General features: G+C 41.5%; 1 protein-coding gene across 1 annotated transcript in view; it reads right to left on the reverse strand.

Annotated features, from left to right (window-relative positions):
- The window catches only part of LOC124169213 (single-minded homolog 1), a 121,146-nt gene that overhangs the window by 17,663 nt on the left and 88,138 nt on the right, over positions 1-15,345 (reverse strand). The window contains exon 8 of the mRNA XM_046547730.1: positions 15,027-15,250. Coding sequence (XP_046403686.1) covers positions 15,027-15,250 — 224 coding nt within the window. The remainder of the gene's footprint in view (positions 1-15,026; positions 15,251-15,345) is intronic.

Here is a 15,345-nt window from a genome sequence, read left to right on the forward strand (position 1 = left end):
AAAAGAACAACAAAAATCCAATGATAGTAATGCAAATGTTTTCAGTTTTTTAATATTAAAATGAAAGTGTGCAGTGAACCGCTATATGAGCCACATGCCGACAGCATGTTAGCTTAGCCGATTTATTTCAGTTTTTTAATATTGTATTTTCATATCATAGGATTTTAAAAATGTTTTAGATTTTTTTTATATACTGTGCATTGCACGCGCCCACTAATGGCGCTTTTTTTAACTTCTCTTTCACTCACACTAGAAAGGTCACAGTCGTACCTATACACGCGTGAAATGCCTTCCACTAATTCGTGCTTCTGCGCACCACAACGCTGCATTGCATCGCACCGAAAGCAGCGGAAGAAATTTTCCGGACCGGCAACAAATTGACGTGCCACTCACACAGCGGTTCCCCGTCCGTGTGGGAAAGCTGTCTGCGGGAATTCCCGTGTTTCTCACGGGCCCAATAATCACGGCCTCCCTGAGAAATACCCGACTCGGAAGGATTATTCGGGCCTTCCTGTAATCCGGGCCTTGCGTTAGGACGGCGAGGGTCTTATGGTCGTGTATGTGGAGGCGGCAAATGTATGTAGCGTATGTTTACGTATGTACCTGGCCGCTTGTGAGGGCTCTACTACGGCCTCACAGGTAGTTCGCTGGCTTACCTATCGCACGCCTCCTCTCCAAACTTAAAAAAAAACCCTTAGGGGTTCCTGGACAGGGCGTTGGAAATAGAAAAAATAGCAATAAATTAACCGTAGGGCGTAACTTAAGGACTGCATATAAAAATATGAGCAATACATCAAATTCAGGGGGAGCGCGGTAGGTTGGTGGGAGTTGGGCTACTCATCGAGGAGTACCGGATTCAAAATCCAATTGAAGACTTGGGACAACCTTAAACATAATCCTTGAAGTGCGAGTGCGTATTCCAGGGATAGGACCCCCCCCCCCCCCCAATCCTGGATGTGTGAAAATCATACATGTACTTGTGGCTTAGTTCATGATGAGCTCTGAATTCACCTATCAAAACCAAAAATTGGGGCGTTTATTGAAAACATAAACAATTATTCGACGTCATCCATCGCTCTTCTGAAGAACTAACTGCAAACTTGGTATTGAAATTGAGCTGTTTTTTAGATGCGTCGATGTCTTTTCTGAAGTTAATTTCCCCATTCCGTATTATCTCCATGTTATTTTTCATCCCGAGATATATCCTTCCATGATTCTCGGATTAAATTAACAAAACACGGGTAAAAACAGCGTGAAAAAATGATAGCAACAAAAGCGTTGCGTTCCAAAGTTTCACGTCAATTTTCCCGTCAACTCAAAACCGAAAAAACCTCGCGCTAATTTTATTGCATATTTCACCGAATTCGGCGTCGTTCGTCGAAAAAAATAGCGCGGTATATAATATAATTAATTTTAAAATAAGCTGGGCGCTACGACCACACGTCGCGTTAATATTTCTGCGTATTTAACTTAATTCATATTCATCGTGCCGAAAATAGCACTATTTGAACTGTAAATCGGGTAACAAATAACAATGGACGAACACAAACAACTATGATCTAGAAAGGGGTTACCTACCCGGGCGAGACACGATCCCACCACCTTAAATATGGCAGACGAGTGCCCTTTGTCATCTGTAGCTGCCACCGTTTCACCACGTAATATCCGCACTATTTTTTCTGAGATTCACGTTCATTCACGCAAGGTTAATGGAATCTCACGCCAAATGTTCAGTCTGGGTAATTTATAGCTAATTTTTTCCCATGTAGTCAGTCGACTTAACGGTCTCTCCATATGTCTCTCAATGGTGTTTCGCCGTGTTCTCTTTGCCGTAAGCGGCTTACGCGCCCAGCAGAGGGGGCGGGGGCGACAAGGCAGACCGCGGTCGTGAGAAAAATCCTCGCACCTTTTTGGGCGAAAGTTGGCGCGATTTTATTGCTTCCTCTCCGTCATATTGTCGTCAAAACTCGTGTTCGCGAGACATTCTGGCGACCTTGGGGTTTTGCAGGCCGTGTTTAGTCCGGTCGACTTTAAGGTGATCGGAAGTCATACATGTATGCGCGGCGCACTGGGATGCTCCAAAACACAAGACTCACGGAGGACGAGGCGTGGGAATGCTGTTGTTTTTGTATAGTGTTTCCCATGGAGCAAGGCTGTCGTCGTAGGTTCTAGAAGAGTGGTCGTTGCTTATTTGCGGGCATTTTCGGGTTCCGAGAGGAACCACTGAGGGAGATCTCATGATGAAACAGTGAAAATAAAACATACTCAAGTTCGCTTGTCGCTGTTACTCCTGACCTAGGTAGGCACAAATATAATAATTATAACAATCCCTACAGCATCCCATTAAACAAAGCTGGCTTTACTGTTCGGTTTACAGGTGTATATGTTCTCATAGAAATTTGCTATTAAATACGCATTAAAAAGTATCATTTCTTAAAATTTATTGCAAAACGGACTGTTTCCGACACTTGATTATGGAACACTGGAACAGGGGTGTTCTTAATATTCATCAGTTAACAGTGGCGTAACTATGGGGGAGGAAGAGCGGGATAGATCCCCCCCAAACCCTCAGAGAAATAAAAACAATATTCAATACTATTGTCTAGTTTGAACATACAGTAAATTTTAACGTAAACTTTTAATGAAACACAAATTTTAAGTGCCAAAATTATTTCAAATGCATTTGCGGGCGTGTCATTTTTACAAAATTTTCCCAAATTTGGGGTGGGTGGGAGGTCGCCCATCATCCACCCCAAAGCATATTCCTAGTTACGCCACTGTCAGTTAGCAATGCGAAGATTGGTTTGACGCAGCTCTCTGCTCAGTTCTCCTATATCACCTAGAGTTTTAACGCTTACACGATCTTCTTTTCTTATCAGCCATAATTCTAATTGCTTTGCCAGGAATTTTAGTGTTTCTCTCTTACATTAATTCATCACATAAAATTGTATGTCATACTTGTCTTCATGTTCCAAACAGCATTATGTTATTTATTATTACCCTGACATCTAAGTATTTTTTACAGTGCAACAGTCCAAAGGCAAAATCAGCGTATTGTGCCACCTTTAGTAAATTTCTTGGGCGCGGCGTAAATAGTAAGGTCATTTATGGAAATAAATGTCACCGAAATGATGAGGCTGCAAACAAGATACGAATAACCGAAAGCCTGCTTATTAGATATATTTCGTTACAACTAGAAAGCACTACCATAAGAAAAGGCCATAGCAAGAAAAAGCGCTACCATAATAAAAGGCTATATTAATATCAAGCGATTTATATTCCACTTAATAGCAATTTACGATTGTTAAGCGCGAGAGAAAAAAAATTGCCGTAATGCGCGAGTTTTCTGAATTCTTCGGATATTCTCTCTTCGGTGGACGATAAAAAAGGCTCGCGTTAGCAGAAACAATGGGAGAGAAAAACTCAGTCGGCGTCCGTAACCATTGTGACGATGTGTTGGAGGGATCAAGTGGCGCTTTACAGCAACAAACCTTCCGTGAAAGTGTTGGGAACATCATTGTCTCACTCCCGGTAATTCTAAAAGTATGTACGCGAAGCATCAAAAGTGAGGAAATTTTGGGGTCTTTTCATATTTCCAACTTAACTCTGCAGACAATGCGATAGCAAGGGAGAAAAAAATGCGATGCCCCATGATGATACCGAGTTTCTCAATTCATAATGAGCTTTTTTTCTCGTTGCGAGGAAATGCATATTGCAGAACATACCAGGTACGGAATGATTAGGTACGTAAGGACACGTAAAATGGAAAATGCCCCCTTCAAAAGGCGAAAAAACATTTGCTTGAGCGTTTTTAAAGATAATAAGGAAGTTGTTCAATTTACAATTTGAGGTGTTTTCATGAGAGTGCAGAAAGGAAATGCAATGGCGGGTTCCACAATTATTTATCGATGCGACCGGTTTCGATCAACCAAAGGTATCATCAGTATGACTGATGTGTAATGCCAGGCATGATGTCTAATGTCAGGCCTGATGATGATGATACCTTGAATCGAAACAGGTGGCCACAAAAATGCTAGTAGTGGAAGCCGCCATTGCCTTTTCTTTTCTGCACTATCGTGAAGGAGTTCCATCATGTTTCGCCTGACACTGTCGAATTTATCTAGCAATTTGATCGTTTACATTATTCTTCCTCATAGGATAATCCTCTAAAATCGCAGGCACAGTAATGGTTTTGCTATTTGGTGGGCCCTTTTCGCTTATAGAAGCGTTAAGGCGTTTTTCCCCGTCCCGCCCCTTCCAACCATTTCCCTACCCCAGAGGCGTCGTCGGGCTCCTATCACGGCGGCGCGGGCGCCTCTTTCCTTGTTCCTTACCATCCAAATCCCTCCCCGAGAGGGCGGGCGTATTAGTGTCGGGCTCGGTTCCCGGCCCCGGTGTGTTGTATCCCTCAGAGAACCCACCTAGGAGTCCTGATCACTCTGTCGAATTTATCATCGGTATTTTAATTTATTCCGATGTAAAGTAAACATGTATTTTATCATGTATTCATATCTGCCTTAAAGTTAACAGCCAAACGTAACGTAAACATTTTATTGAGACTGTGAAACTCCATCTCTGCTACCCGGAAGTTAAAACCTTGGATTTAAAAGCACTCGCTCATAAGATGTACTAATGTGATGTTCTCCACGTCTCCCTGAAAGATATCTATTCTCAATCGCTCAAACAATCAAAGCCCAGCGCGCGTGGTCTCTGAGTCTCTAGCAGCTCCCATGCTCCTAATTCGTTTAAAATCTGTGCGACGCTTTCTCTGCGCCCGTAGCAGTTTTCGATGAATCGCACGGCTTCCCTTCGTATTTTATTAATTTCATGTCCAATACTTAGTGTTTCTGCACCGAATCCCATATGCTAGCAGCATATTCAAGCTGTGGCCGGATAAGTGCGAAATAGTACCTAATTTTACTTTTTCATCCTAGAAATAAGGCGAGGTTCTAATTTGATTTTCACCATATCGCTTTGGAAGCTATCTTTTCTTATTTAAATATTTTTTTTGGAATTTCCACAACATTTTGTGGAAAAGTGCCACGATCTTTTATTTATTTAAATATCTAATTTCCACCAATTGAAGCCTAAATCTGTTGAACTTATATATTTTCTTAATTGATCGAGCTTAGTTGCTTATCAGTCCATTAGGATGGGAACTGACTCGGTTTCCGAAACTTCGGCAGCAATGTCAACAATTACCCGGTGGAAAACCAGAATGGCCTTCGCTAGAGAATCCTAATGGTAGCAGTAGGTGGGAAGGGAGGCCGTGGAATAATAATACATAATGGAAATTTCCAGAGCGCAGGCGCCACAGCCCGGCTCTTCTTTGCCTCGTCATGCACGCGCGCGCGTGGAGTCTCGCGAGGAATTGGGCGTGTGTCGCTGCTTCTCACGTTTCGTTCGGGAGAGAGAGAGGGGCGATTTCATTTGCACCTCCTTCAAACCCCTCTCTCTCTCTCCCTGCCTTTCCCTCGAAACGAATTCCCATTCTCTCCTCAAAAGAGTGCCGTGACGCCGATCACGTCCACGGCGAGGTTTTTATTGCGTTAAAATCAAAGTTTGCACTTCAAAAAATAAACGTTCAATTAAACTTTAGTTTTCGACTCAGTTTTTCCTCCGCCAGCCTTGTCTCTCACTTTCGCTCTGTGATTCTCATCGAAACGGTCGATTCTTGAGGGCAAAAATCAATTCAACGTTTATTGTCCTGTTCAAATAAATTATGAATACACATTTCCACAATTATTTTAATGCGTACGACGTGTTTCGGCACACAGAGTCATTATATATATTGAATCACCATATGTATATATCATCGGGCCTCCGTGGCGGCGGGGTTAAGGCCTGCGAAATCGAAGGTCGCGGGTTCGAGTCCAGCTTGGGTAGGTAACCACTCTATAAGGCATGAGTGCTTGTTAGCGTTAGATTCCGCCGCTGTAAAGGCCTTCAATGCGCTGTTTTCGGGGCGGAGAAGATAAATACGCTGGTACAATATATCACTGTTCATCTTACGAAACTCGTCCTTTGCATTAAAATAATTGTGGAAAAGTTCCATTACACATTTTATCTAAATGAGTGGAACTCCCACGATATCACGCCTGAATCGATTGCATTTGTTTTACGTCTTGACCTTTTCATGTTCGGGATCACCGCTGTAATCGATTAAGAGACAGTAAACTGTAAATTTTTATAAAATATATGTCCCTGAAGCTGCTCGTCGCCAATTGAATTTGATCATCTTCCTTCAAAAATTAAATTCAAATCTGCAATTGAAGTGTGTAGCCTGTTGCGTATAAGGATTTTGTGAATGGATTCATTGAACACAGTAAAAGTAGACGAAAGGTATGGATGGAGCGGGTGCTGTGCGGGGAGGAGATATCGAAAACAGAGATAGAGAGCAGAATGTTGGGTAAACGAGGGAGAGGAAGGTAAAGAGTGATTTACGGCTACAGTACGCATCGGAATCAGCAAAAGTTAGTTCTTCTATACAAAACACAAAGTCAATTATCGTATTTTTATACTTTAATTTACACTTTAAATGGTATTACTGTCACCGATTCTTCCATAGTTTTCGTTTTTCCCTGAATACCTTTCGCTTGTTCTACCTTTTCGAATTCTATAGCTTTCAGCACAATGGCATCCCTCCCGGAGATTGCCAGGCAGAAATACCAGCAATTTTTTAATCGGTGTCTTGTGGGACCTTCAATTATTTCTACATGGTGGTATGAGAGTTGAGGAAATATTGTCGTTTCCGAGTAATTTCTTCCATATGCATATCATTTTTCCGTATCTAACTTGCACGTATAGATTTACATAGCCCTGGGCCATATGCTATACGTCGCTGCAAATGCTTTCAACATTTTAATCGTGTGTCCGATGAGATCTTTTAATTATTTCCGTCAGCCGTGAGTAGCCGAGGGAATTAGGCGCGGCACTTTTCATCGGAGAGCTGCCTCGCACAATGGGGAACCTCGCCCACCCGATAGAGAAAGCATTTCGGGAAAGCTCTGGACAGTGGCAGAACGGCCCTCTTCAAAGGCCTTTCCTCACTTCATCGCTCTATGGTTGGGGGGGGGGGAGGGGCAGGCGATGCGGCCTAGCGTGAAACATGAAATGCGGAAAGTGGAAAAGCGCGTCGCAGCACTCTGGGATACTACTGAGGGCCTTCTTTTCCAATTTCAGTTTTCTCGCGCGGCCCATTCAAGGTGCACATTATCGTAATTACTGGTAAGAGATCCAGAGAATGGTTTGACGCAGTTCCCAACTCAATTCTCCTTTCAATTTACAATTTCTCACCTGAATATTGCTTCTCTTTCACAACTGTCTTTACCTGCACCATACATTTTATTAGCCGTCTTCATTTTCCATTCTTGCCGTACACTTGTCCCTCGACGATTGTCTTCATCGCAAGTCAACAATCCTAAAGGCCGCTATACCCACGGTGAATGATTTCATTCAGCATGATCATTCACCGCGTACGACGGAACAATTCGCGAATGAACCTTCATGCGCACGATCATTCAGTGAAAATTAGAACATGATCTATTTTGCCAGCATGATCCTCCGAATGATCACGTGATCATTCAGCATGATCATTCACCGTGTATAGTGGCCTTAAGATTGGTTTAACGCAGCTCTCCATTTCTCTCTCCTAGCCGCTAGCCTTTCCACAGCGACGTATTTCTTCTCATTTACGTCCTTTATATCCTGTCTTATGTAAGTCATTCGGGGCTGCCCTTTTGCCCTAGCAATTCTTCCCTTCCACCCGTCCTTCTAAGAGTGTCTTCATCAGGCTATCATGACTCAAAATATAGCCGATTAAATTAAGGTTTTCATGAGGGTTCTCTTCTCTCCTTGTCTTCTTAGGTCTTACTTATCATTTACTCGGTTGATCAATCCTCATCATCCTTCTACTTCATCATATTTCGAAAGCCTCCACCATTGATTTCTCTGCTGCTGTCATTGTCCATGCGTAGAGAAAAATCCTCATCCGCTTCCAAAAAATTCAAGTTTCGATGCATTTGTTTCCTTATTTCTACGTCTAAATTTACATATGTGGGATGTTCATTACTTTGCCTTTTAAAATATTCTTCTTTCAGGATCAAGTGAACCGCTAATCTTTATTCGCATCAAATTATGCCAGCCGTAACGGGTATTTACAGGCATTTTTAGGAATATACATACTACAAGCCGGATAGAAGGCAAAAATTTTGAAAGATAAAAATAAGAATTGGCGTGATACCCTAGTTTGCCATTGATCGCGAATTTTGCAATATTTTTCGTTATTTTCGCATTAATAACAAATTTGAATTAGATAATTAAAAAATATCCATGTAAAATTAGAATGATAGCTCTAAATGATCGAGTGGAAATTAAACTATTTAATTTTTATTATTTTTATTTGGAAATTTTTCGGAAAGAAATGGATAATTAAATTGAAATTATTAATCGGCCAAATAAGCTCTTTTTATTAATACCTGTGTAAATTTTTTAAATGAGGACTTCGCGAACTGAGAGAAGTTGATTTACGTTTAGTCATTATTTTATATTGAAACTCAACCGGTTCCACCGCTAAAAAGTCCATTTTCTTAGGCACTTTTTTTACAAGTCGTTTTACAGCTAAAGCTGGCTGGTCATGGATTACAAGTGAGAGCCTGTAAATTGACTTCCATTTTTATTACTTCCTGAATGTCGTCTGAAATCATTCCAGAGATTTGTGTGTAGGCGATTACGAGCGAAATAAATCATTTCAATCGACCGCTTCCGTAGCCGTCGAAAAAGAGGCCAATCCACCTGCCTGCACTGCACTCCTTTTCGAAAATCATCGTAAAATCACGAGAGGTTTAACGGAATAATGTGATGACTGCCACTCCGAAGTTCGCCTTTCACCGCTCTGCTAATTTCAAACGGCTCTGTTCCAGCTCACATCGTGTTATCGGAATCCTCTCCTCCTCCTATATGAATCTCACCTTTCCTACGCCCTTTTTCTCTTTTTCCTTTCGTGCATGTCATTTCATTAACGTTTAAAGGAAAATTAAGTGTTCCAAATTGTTTATTTAACGGCTATTCTAATTCACTAAATACACTCCTATACGGCGTTGGCTGAACCTAGAGCAATGTTAAATACCATTTGGATTTGAAAAAGTTATTTTTGTTTCGTATTTTTTTTTTACATAGTTGGCGGAAATTGAGCATCTATCTCGTATCTAAACAAACGGTTTCCTAGATTTTCACCTGTCATTTTTTCGTGTACAAGCGGCAAATCTGCAAAGTTGTCGATATTTATCTCAGGCTAACTCATGGATTGAGAAGAACGGTACATTTTATGAACTTTGCGGCTGTTAAGAGAATACAATAATTGAATTTAGAAACTACTGAATTCAGTTCAGGAAATTGCAGCACGTAAAAAGATTATACGAAATGGTGTGCAAATTCCAAAAACGGGAAATGTCATTTTCATTGGCCCGGATCCATGATATAATTTGATAAAATTATATTAAATTATGCCACCAAAAGCCTCTTATTATATAGCATAAAAGTATCTTCTTCCAACTCTGAAAATTATAGACCACAGGAAGATCATATGCGTTTGTCAATTGGATTATTAAATTGATCGTATTAATTTACACATCGAAGCATTTTTTGCATTTCAATAAAGTGTCAATATTTCTCATCATCGATTCAGGCCCATCACTGGACTCATTAAGGGCAAATTACAGTTTGATTCAGGCTCAGATTCAGGTGAATCTGAGCCTGAATCACTGTACTGATCATCACTGATGCGAACGCCATGGCCCGTCGCTACGGTATAACTCAGAACTACGCGATTTTCTGAGTAATTGAATCAGGTAAAAGAGTAGATGCCTAACAGCAAAAGGGCATAAGAGAAAGAAGAAGAAAGAGTAGATGCTCTTTTCGGAGATGTGTGACATTTTGGATTCCTTACGACTCAAAAATATCAAACGTAAAAGTTATCCCGTCCTCATCATCGCATCTACCGTTGTCCTTTCCAACTCTTCCTCTCCCCCCCCCCCCCCCTTTTCTTCGGATCGTTTCTCCTCCACCCCCCACCCATCTCCCACACGTCCCCCACCTCCGCTTTCCCCTCCATTCTCTTTTCCAAGACAAAGCGTGTCTGCCGGTGGAAACAGAGTTCCTGACCTGCTCAACACCCATGCCCGTGTTCGATTCAGACGAAATAGGCACGCATTCATATTTCCCATCCTGTGAGAGATACCTTCAGCGACGGGCTCCATGAAAGTGTATTTTCAATTGTTTTTTGCGAGTTTAATTGGCGGTACTTGCTCTTATGTTAGTGAAATAAGCATATTGAGAGGTTTGTCAATGCCACACAGCTTTGTGCGGAGTACCTTTGAGACATCGGTTATCCTCAGAATGGAGACTAGGCATTTGTAACGAACAACCAATCTATCCGTATACAGTTACAGGAAAGTCGGGGGAGTAAAAATTGGGACTCGAAGTTAGAAGTCAGAGAAATATCATAGAATTGTGATTGAAGTCAGGGATAAACCCTGGAGGCTCAGCGGAAAGATATAAATCTACATTAACATACTACATCCGTAAGATGCATCAACAGGCGTGTGTCGTGGGGTGTTAGGACATCAGCAGTTAGAAAATAAAATATAAATGCTCTACTGAAGTTCCTTGTTGCATTTATACTAAATCGGGGTTCATATATGATGTTTTCCGTGTTGTTCTTAAAAATATACATTCTGAATCGCTCATGCAATATAAGCCTACCGCGCAGCATCCGAGTCTCTAGCGGCTCCCAGCCTGATTCGTTTTGCATCCGCGTAACTCTTTCTGGACGACCGCAGAAGTTTTTGACGAATCGCGCAGATTTCCTGAAGTTTTTGACGAATCGCGCAGATTTCCTGAAGTTTTTGACGAATCGCGCAGATTTCCTGAAGTTTTTGACGAATCGCGCAGATTTCCTGAAGTTTTTGACGAATCGCGCAGATTTCCTTAGCACTTTATTAAGTTCACGGATTAAGTCTTTCTGCGCCTGACTTGGTTTAACGCACCGCGATCCTTGCCGCATTTTTGCGGTGCTGTAAGAGTATTTTGCCGTCCTGGCTAAGCGACTCGGGGTACTAGCGCTTACCTATTACTTCATTTTATATCTATTACTTCATTTTATATCTATTACTATCACTGTCTCTGCAATTCCTCTCGATAATGACACGAGAGTGATGGATTTGGTGCCTTCCCGGCGTTTCCTGCTGATGAACTCTTTTCGGGAAATCAGCCGGGTCAGAATGGACATTGCTGCCATGTCCGTTATCTTCTTGACACGCGTGTGTTGAAACCGGTCTAGGTTGTACAGGATAAAACTGTGTGGAATAATAAAGCTATCTACGCATTTATTTTTCCATGAAAATAGTTAATCCGATGCTATTTTCCTTCCTTGATTCCTTACTTACATGTTTAAATTTATCAATATAGGACATTTTTTATTTCGCTTTTAAAATATCCTTCTTTTAGGATTAGTTAAACCGTTGAACTTTACGAATCAATTAATGCCAGCCGGCACGGAATTTACCGACCTTATTGAAGAATATGCATCGAGCTTAGCTACACGCTGGATCGAAGGCAAACATTTTTGAGACATGAAAATAAGAATTGGCAATTAACCCTAGGTGGCCATCGGTCTCACATTTTACATTATTTTTCAAAATGAGTTCACTTAAAAAAAAACTAATTTCAAAGAATTCATTGCAATTAATCTGTTCTGAATTCGAATAAGGGCTCTGAATGATCAACTGGAAATTGAAATATTTCGTATTTAATGTTTCAAAATTATAATTTTCCATATAATATTTAACGTAGCATATTCCAGTGCTTTACCTCGCGAGTGCAAATACGCTATTGCAAATAAATTGATTGCTCTACGCTCCTCGACGCGAAACGGACATATTTGTAAACGCATCCAAAGGTGCAACATAAATCAAGCTTCATAGATCAGTCGACTCAAGCGGGCCACCTTTTATGCAGTTGCCTCTTTGGCTATTTTTTCCCTGGGGCATCTCTGGTTTCATTCATCGCCGATGAAATTGCGGTTTCGCCCGTAAGTATGCACTTGTTTTCTCTCCACGTTGCTCTGGGATACGAAGAGAGAGAGTTCCATGGCCTTGGGCTAGTCCAAGAGTCATTGTTATCCTCGCTAGATGTGAATGCCGTTTTCATGAGATCGCTCCTTTCAATCCAATCATTGTGTCGAGTAACGCCAGCCCTCAGTCCGTTGCATAACCTCAAATACCTCTCAGTGATGTAAGCCCTCTTGCGCTCAACAAGGAAAGGGCAATCACTGACGGGAGAACTGCTACAGATTTGAGCAAGAGTAATGTCACTCTGATCTCGGCGCAGTGATGCACCCGCAAGGAAATATATCTTAAAATCGCATTCTTTATACAGTATCGAAAAGAAGCAAACCTCGTAAAACTTTTGTGGTGGAACAGGTGATGCCAAAAATTCCATCTTGAATCAAATTATTATTTTCTTGTTCCTCTGCAACTATTCCCGTTAGGTTAGGCTGCTCCTATCTAGTAGACTCCAAGTCCCAGTAATCCTCCCTCAAACCATTCTCGACAAAGTCCCTCCAAATGTTGGTGGTTGTTTTCGGGAATTGCTGCGTAGGTATCATTTTCTTTTCATTTCTTTTTTTTAGAAGCCGTGAAAATCCTCGTACGAAAAGTCTTCTCTTTGGTCTTCCCCCCCTTCTCTCCCTTGCAAATTTCCAATTCTGCCCCCCAAATACTCCTCATCATCCCTTCTGTGAATATAAATATGACCGAACCATTGCATCCTTCCCTCCTGCACCCTCCCAAATAATGTCGACCACCCCTGCCATATCCCTTATTCGTCTTCTTATTCCTAATCCTATATCTTTGTTTTTTCCCACCATCATTCACATCTCTGCCACATTTATTTTTTTATCGTGGGCTTTCTTAGCAGGCCAGATTTCACCGCCATATGTCAACGCTGGCCGCACAACGGTTTTACATACTTTTCCCGTGATACTGCTCCCAATCACACAACAGGATACTGATACCATTTTCAAGTTTCCGCACCCTGCTGATTGGATTCTGAGTCAAATTATAATGTAAATAAAATATTATTTTATGGGTTTTCCAGCATTGGACAGAAAATCAGATTTAAGTTCTTCATTATTTCATTATTTGCATATATTAAAAGACGTTATTAATCCATCACTAGGTACCTCATGAATCGTTGGTACATTTTGTTTGCGTACTATATTGTTAATGGAAATGCGGAATAAGCCCATACCATTCGGACTTTTGTTTATTGTGGAGTCTCTTTTAAATTTCTTTTTCGCCTATGTAAATTAATTATTTGGTAGAAATGAGAAATGTATCTTATCTAATAATTAATAAACATTTTTGCGTGTAAACTAATATATACTGTCGTTAGTGTTTCCCTTACTATGCTTAAATATAAAATAACATTTCCTCCTTAACATTTGATTTATTCAGCGATGAAGGATTACCTCGGGCCTTGGTGTTGGAAAGCCAGTGCTCTGGACACCGCTGTAACACGATCTCCGAGAGATGAAAACATTCAGCAAATTGGACGCGTGGCTTCGGAGAGCAAGAGTTTCGTAACTTTTGCTTTCACGCCGGGGAGAGAGAATAATGCGTCGCGCATGACGAAGCACCAAATGATAAAGGCCATTAATCTCACTTCCATTAATATCTCGAGTGACGACGGAAACCACGCTATCTATCTCTCTCCACCTCACCTCAATCTCTCTTCCTCGATTGCCTCCTCTCTTAACGCCAAACAGACTGTTATTCTCCGTAAGAGGACGTGTGCTCAGAACTTAACCTGAGCTTCATCTTCGGGCAAATCACGCGAAACACAGATCGCGCTCTTTATCCTCTCGCGTTCTTAAATCTAGCGAATCAAAATGGCAAGTTGGTGAAGAGTTCTCGGGTTTTCCTCCGGGTGAGTTGATTGTACGTCGACGTTTGGACGGCTGCCTCAAAACACCGTCTCCCGACCAATGATTCAATTTCTGTTTTGTGAACTTGATTTTTATTCATTTGTTTCATTATAAACATTTTATGAAAGGAATTTTCGTATTTTATCTCATTACTCTAAGAGTTCACGGAAGATAAATTTCCCAAATGATTTTAAGAACATATTTCAGATATGATTATTTGGTGAGAAATTTTCACGTACGATTTTCTGGTCTATGACTTAAAGATATGCCTGAATGGAATGAATTTTTGAAATTCTTCTTAGCGTCTAGGAGCGATCGGTACAAAAAATGACCTCTGCTCCATAATTAGCTATAAAATACGTCAATTTTTAGGCGTAATTTTATCGCGAAATGAGTGAAATTCTCTCATCGGGTTTAAGCAACGTTCTTGCGTGGAGACAAGAGTGGAGATTCGAACTCAAGAAGTGCAAATGCACGGGTAATTTACTTGCGATGTTGGGTCATCTATTCCCGTGCATATGTTATGGCTGGCGTCAACATAAAAGCGACAGAGGAAGTGAAGTACCTGGGAGTTGCAATAACTTCGGACTTATCGTAGGGAACATGTAAAGGAAATATTTGTAGCAGAGCCCTGAATATTCTAGGATTGATCAAGCTTTTGTGGGAATATTTTTGGATGAAAAAGTGCTATTTCGCAGCTAACCGGCATCACCTTGAGCATAAGGGACCCGGTACAGAAATAATTATTTCGTGAACTTAATAAAATACTGTCGAATAGCTGCGCGATTCGTCAAAAACTGATAAGGGCGTACAGAAAGGGTTAGAACGCTTGAGCAATGGAGAAGAATAGATATCTTTTAGAGCGACACATTAGAGTACATTAACAGGCGTGTACGGATGGGGAGGAAGGATTGCGCGATGGTGGTGAGCCCGAAGGTTAAGTGAAGAGGTGGTTGGACCGATGTAGAAGGCGGGGCAAGAATGGAACGAAAGGATGTAGATTACACTATTATCATTAGCATAGCCTAAGTGTATCACTCACCTGGCGTCGAGGAAGATGAGCTTGAGGTCGAGCGATGCTCGGAACATGAACATGTTGGAGTGCATCTTGATCTCGGTGATGGCACTGGGGGGCAGGGAGTGGCCCACGGCCACCAGCCCCACGTTCTGGAAGCAGCCCCCCGTCCCCGCCGCCCCACCATCCCCGTACGACTCCAGACCACCCCCCAACTGCTTCACCTTCAAGTAGCCGCTGCAGTGGATCACCTGATCGAGACAAAAACAGTCGAGATGAAAAAAAAATGACCGGCTATTGACAGGAAATTGTGTAAAATACAATGCGAAATTCAATATTATTCCAA

This window comes from Ischnura elegans, chromosome 12, assembly GCF_921293095.1.
Source record: "Ischnura elegans chromosome 12, ioIscEleg1.1, whole genome shotgun sequence".
NCBI classification, from domain to species: Eukaryota; Metazoa; Arthropoda; class Insecta; order Odonata; family Coenagrionidae; genus Ischnura; species Ischnura elegans.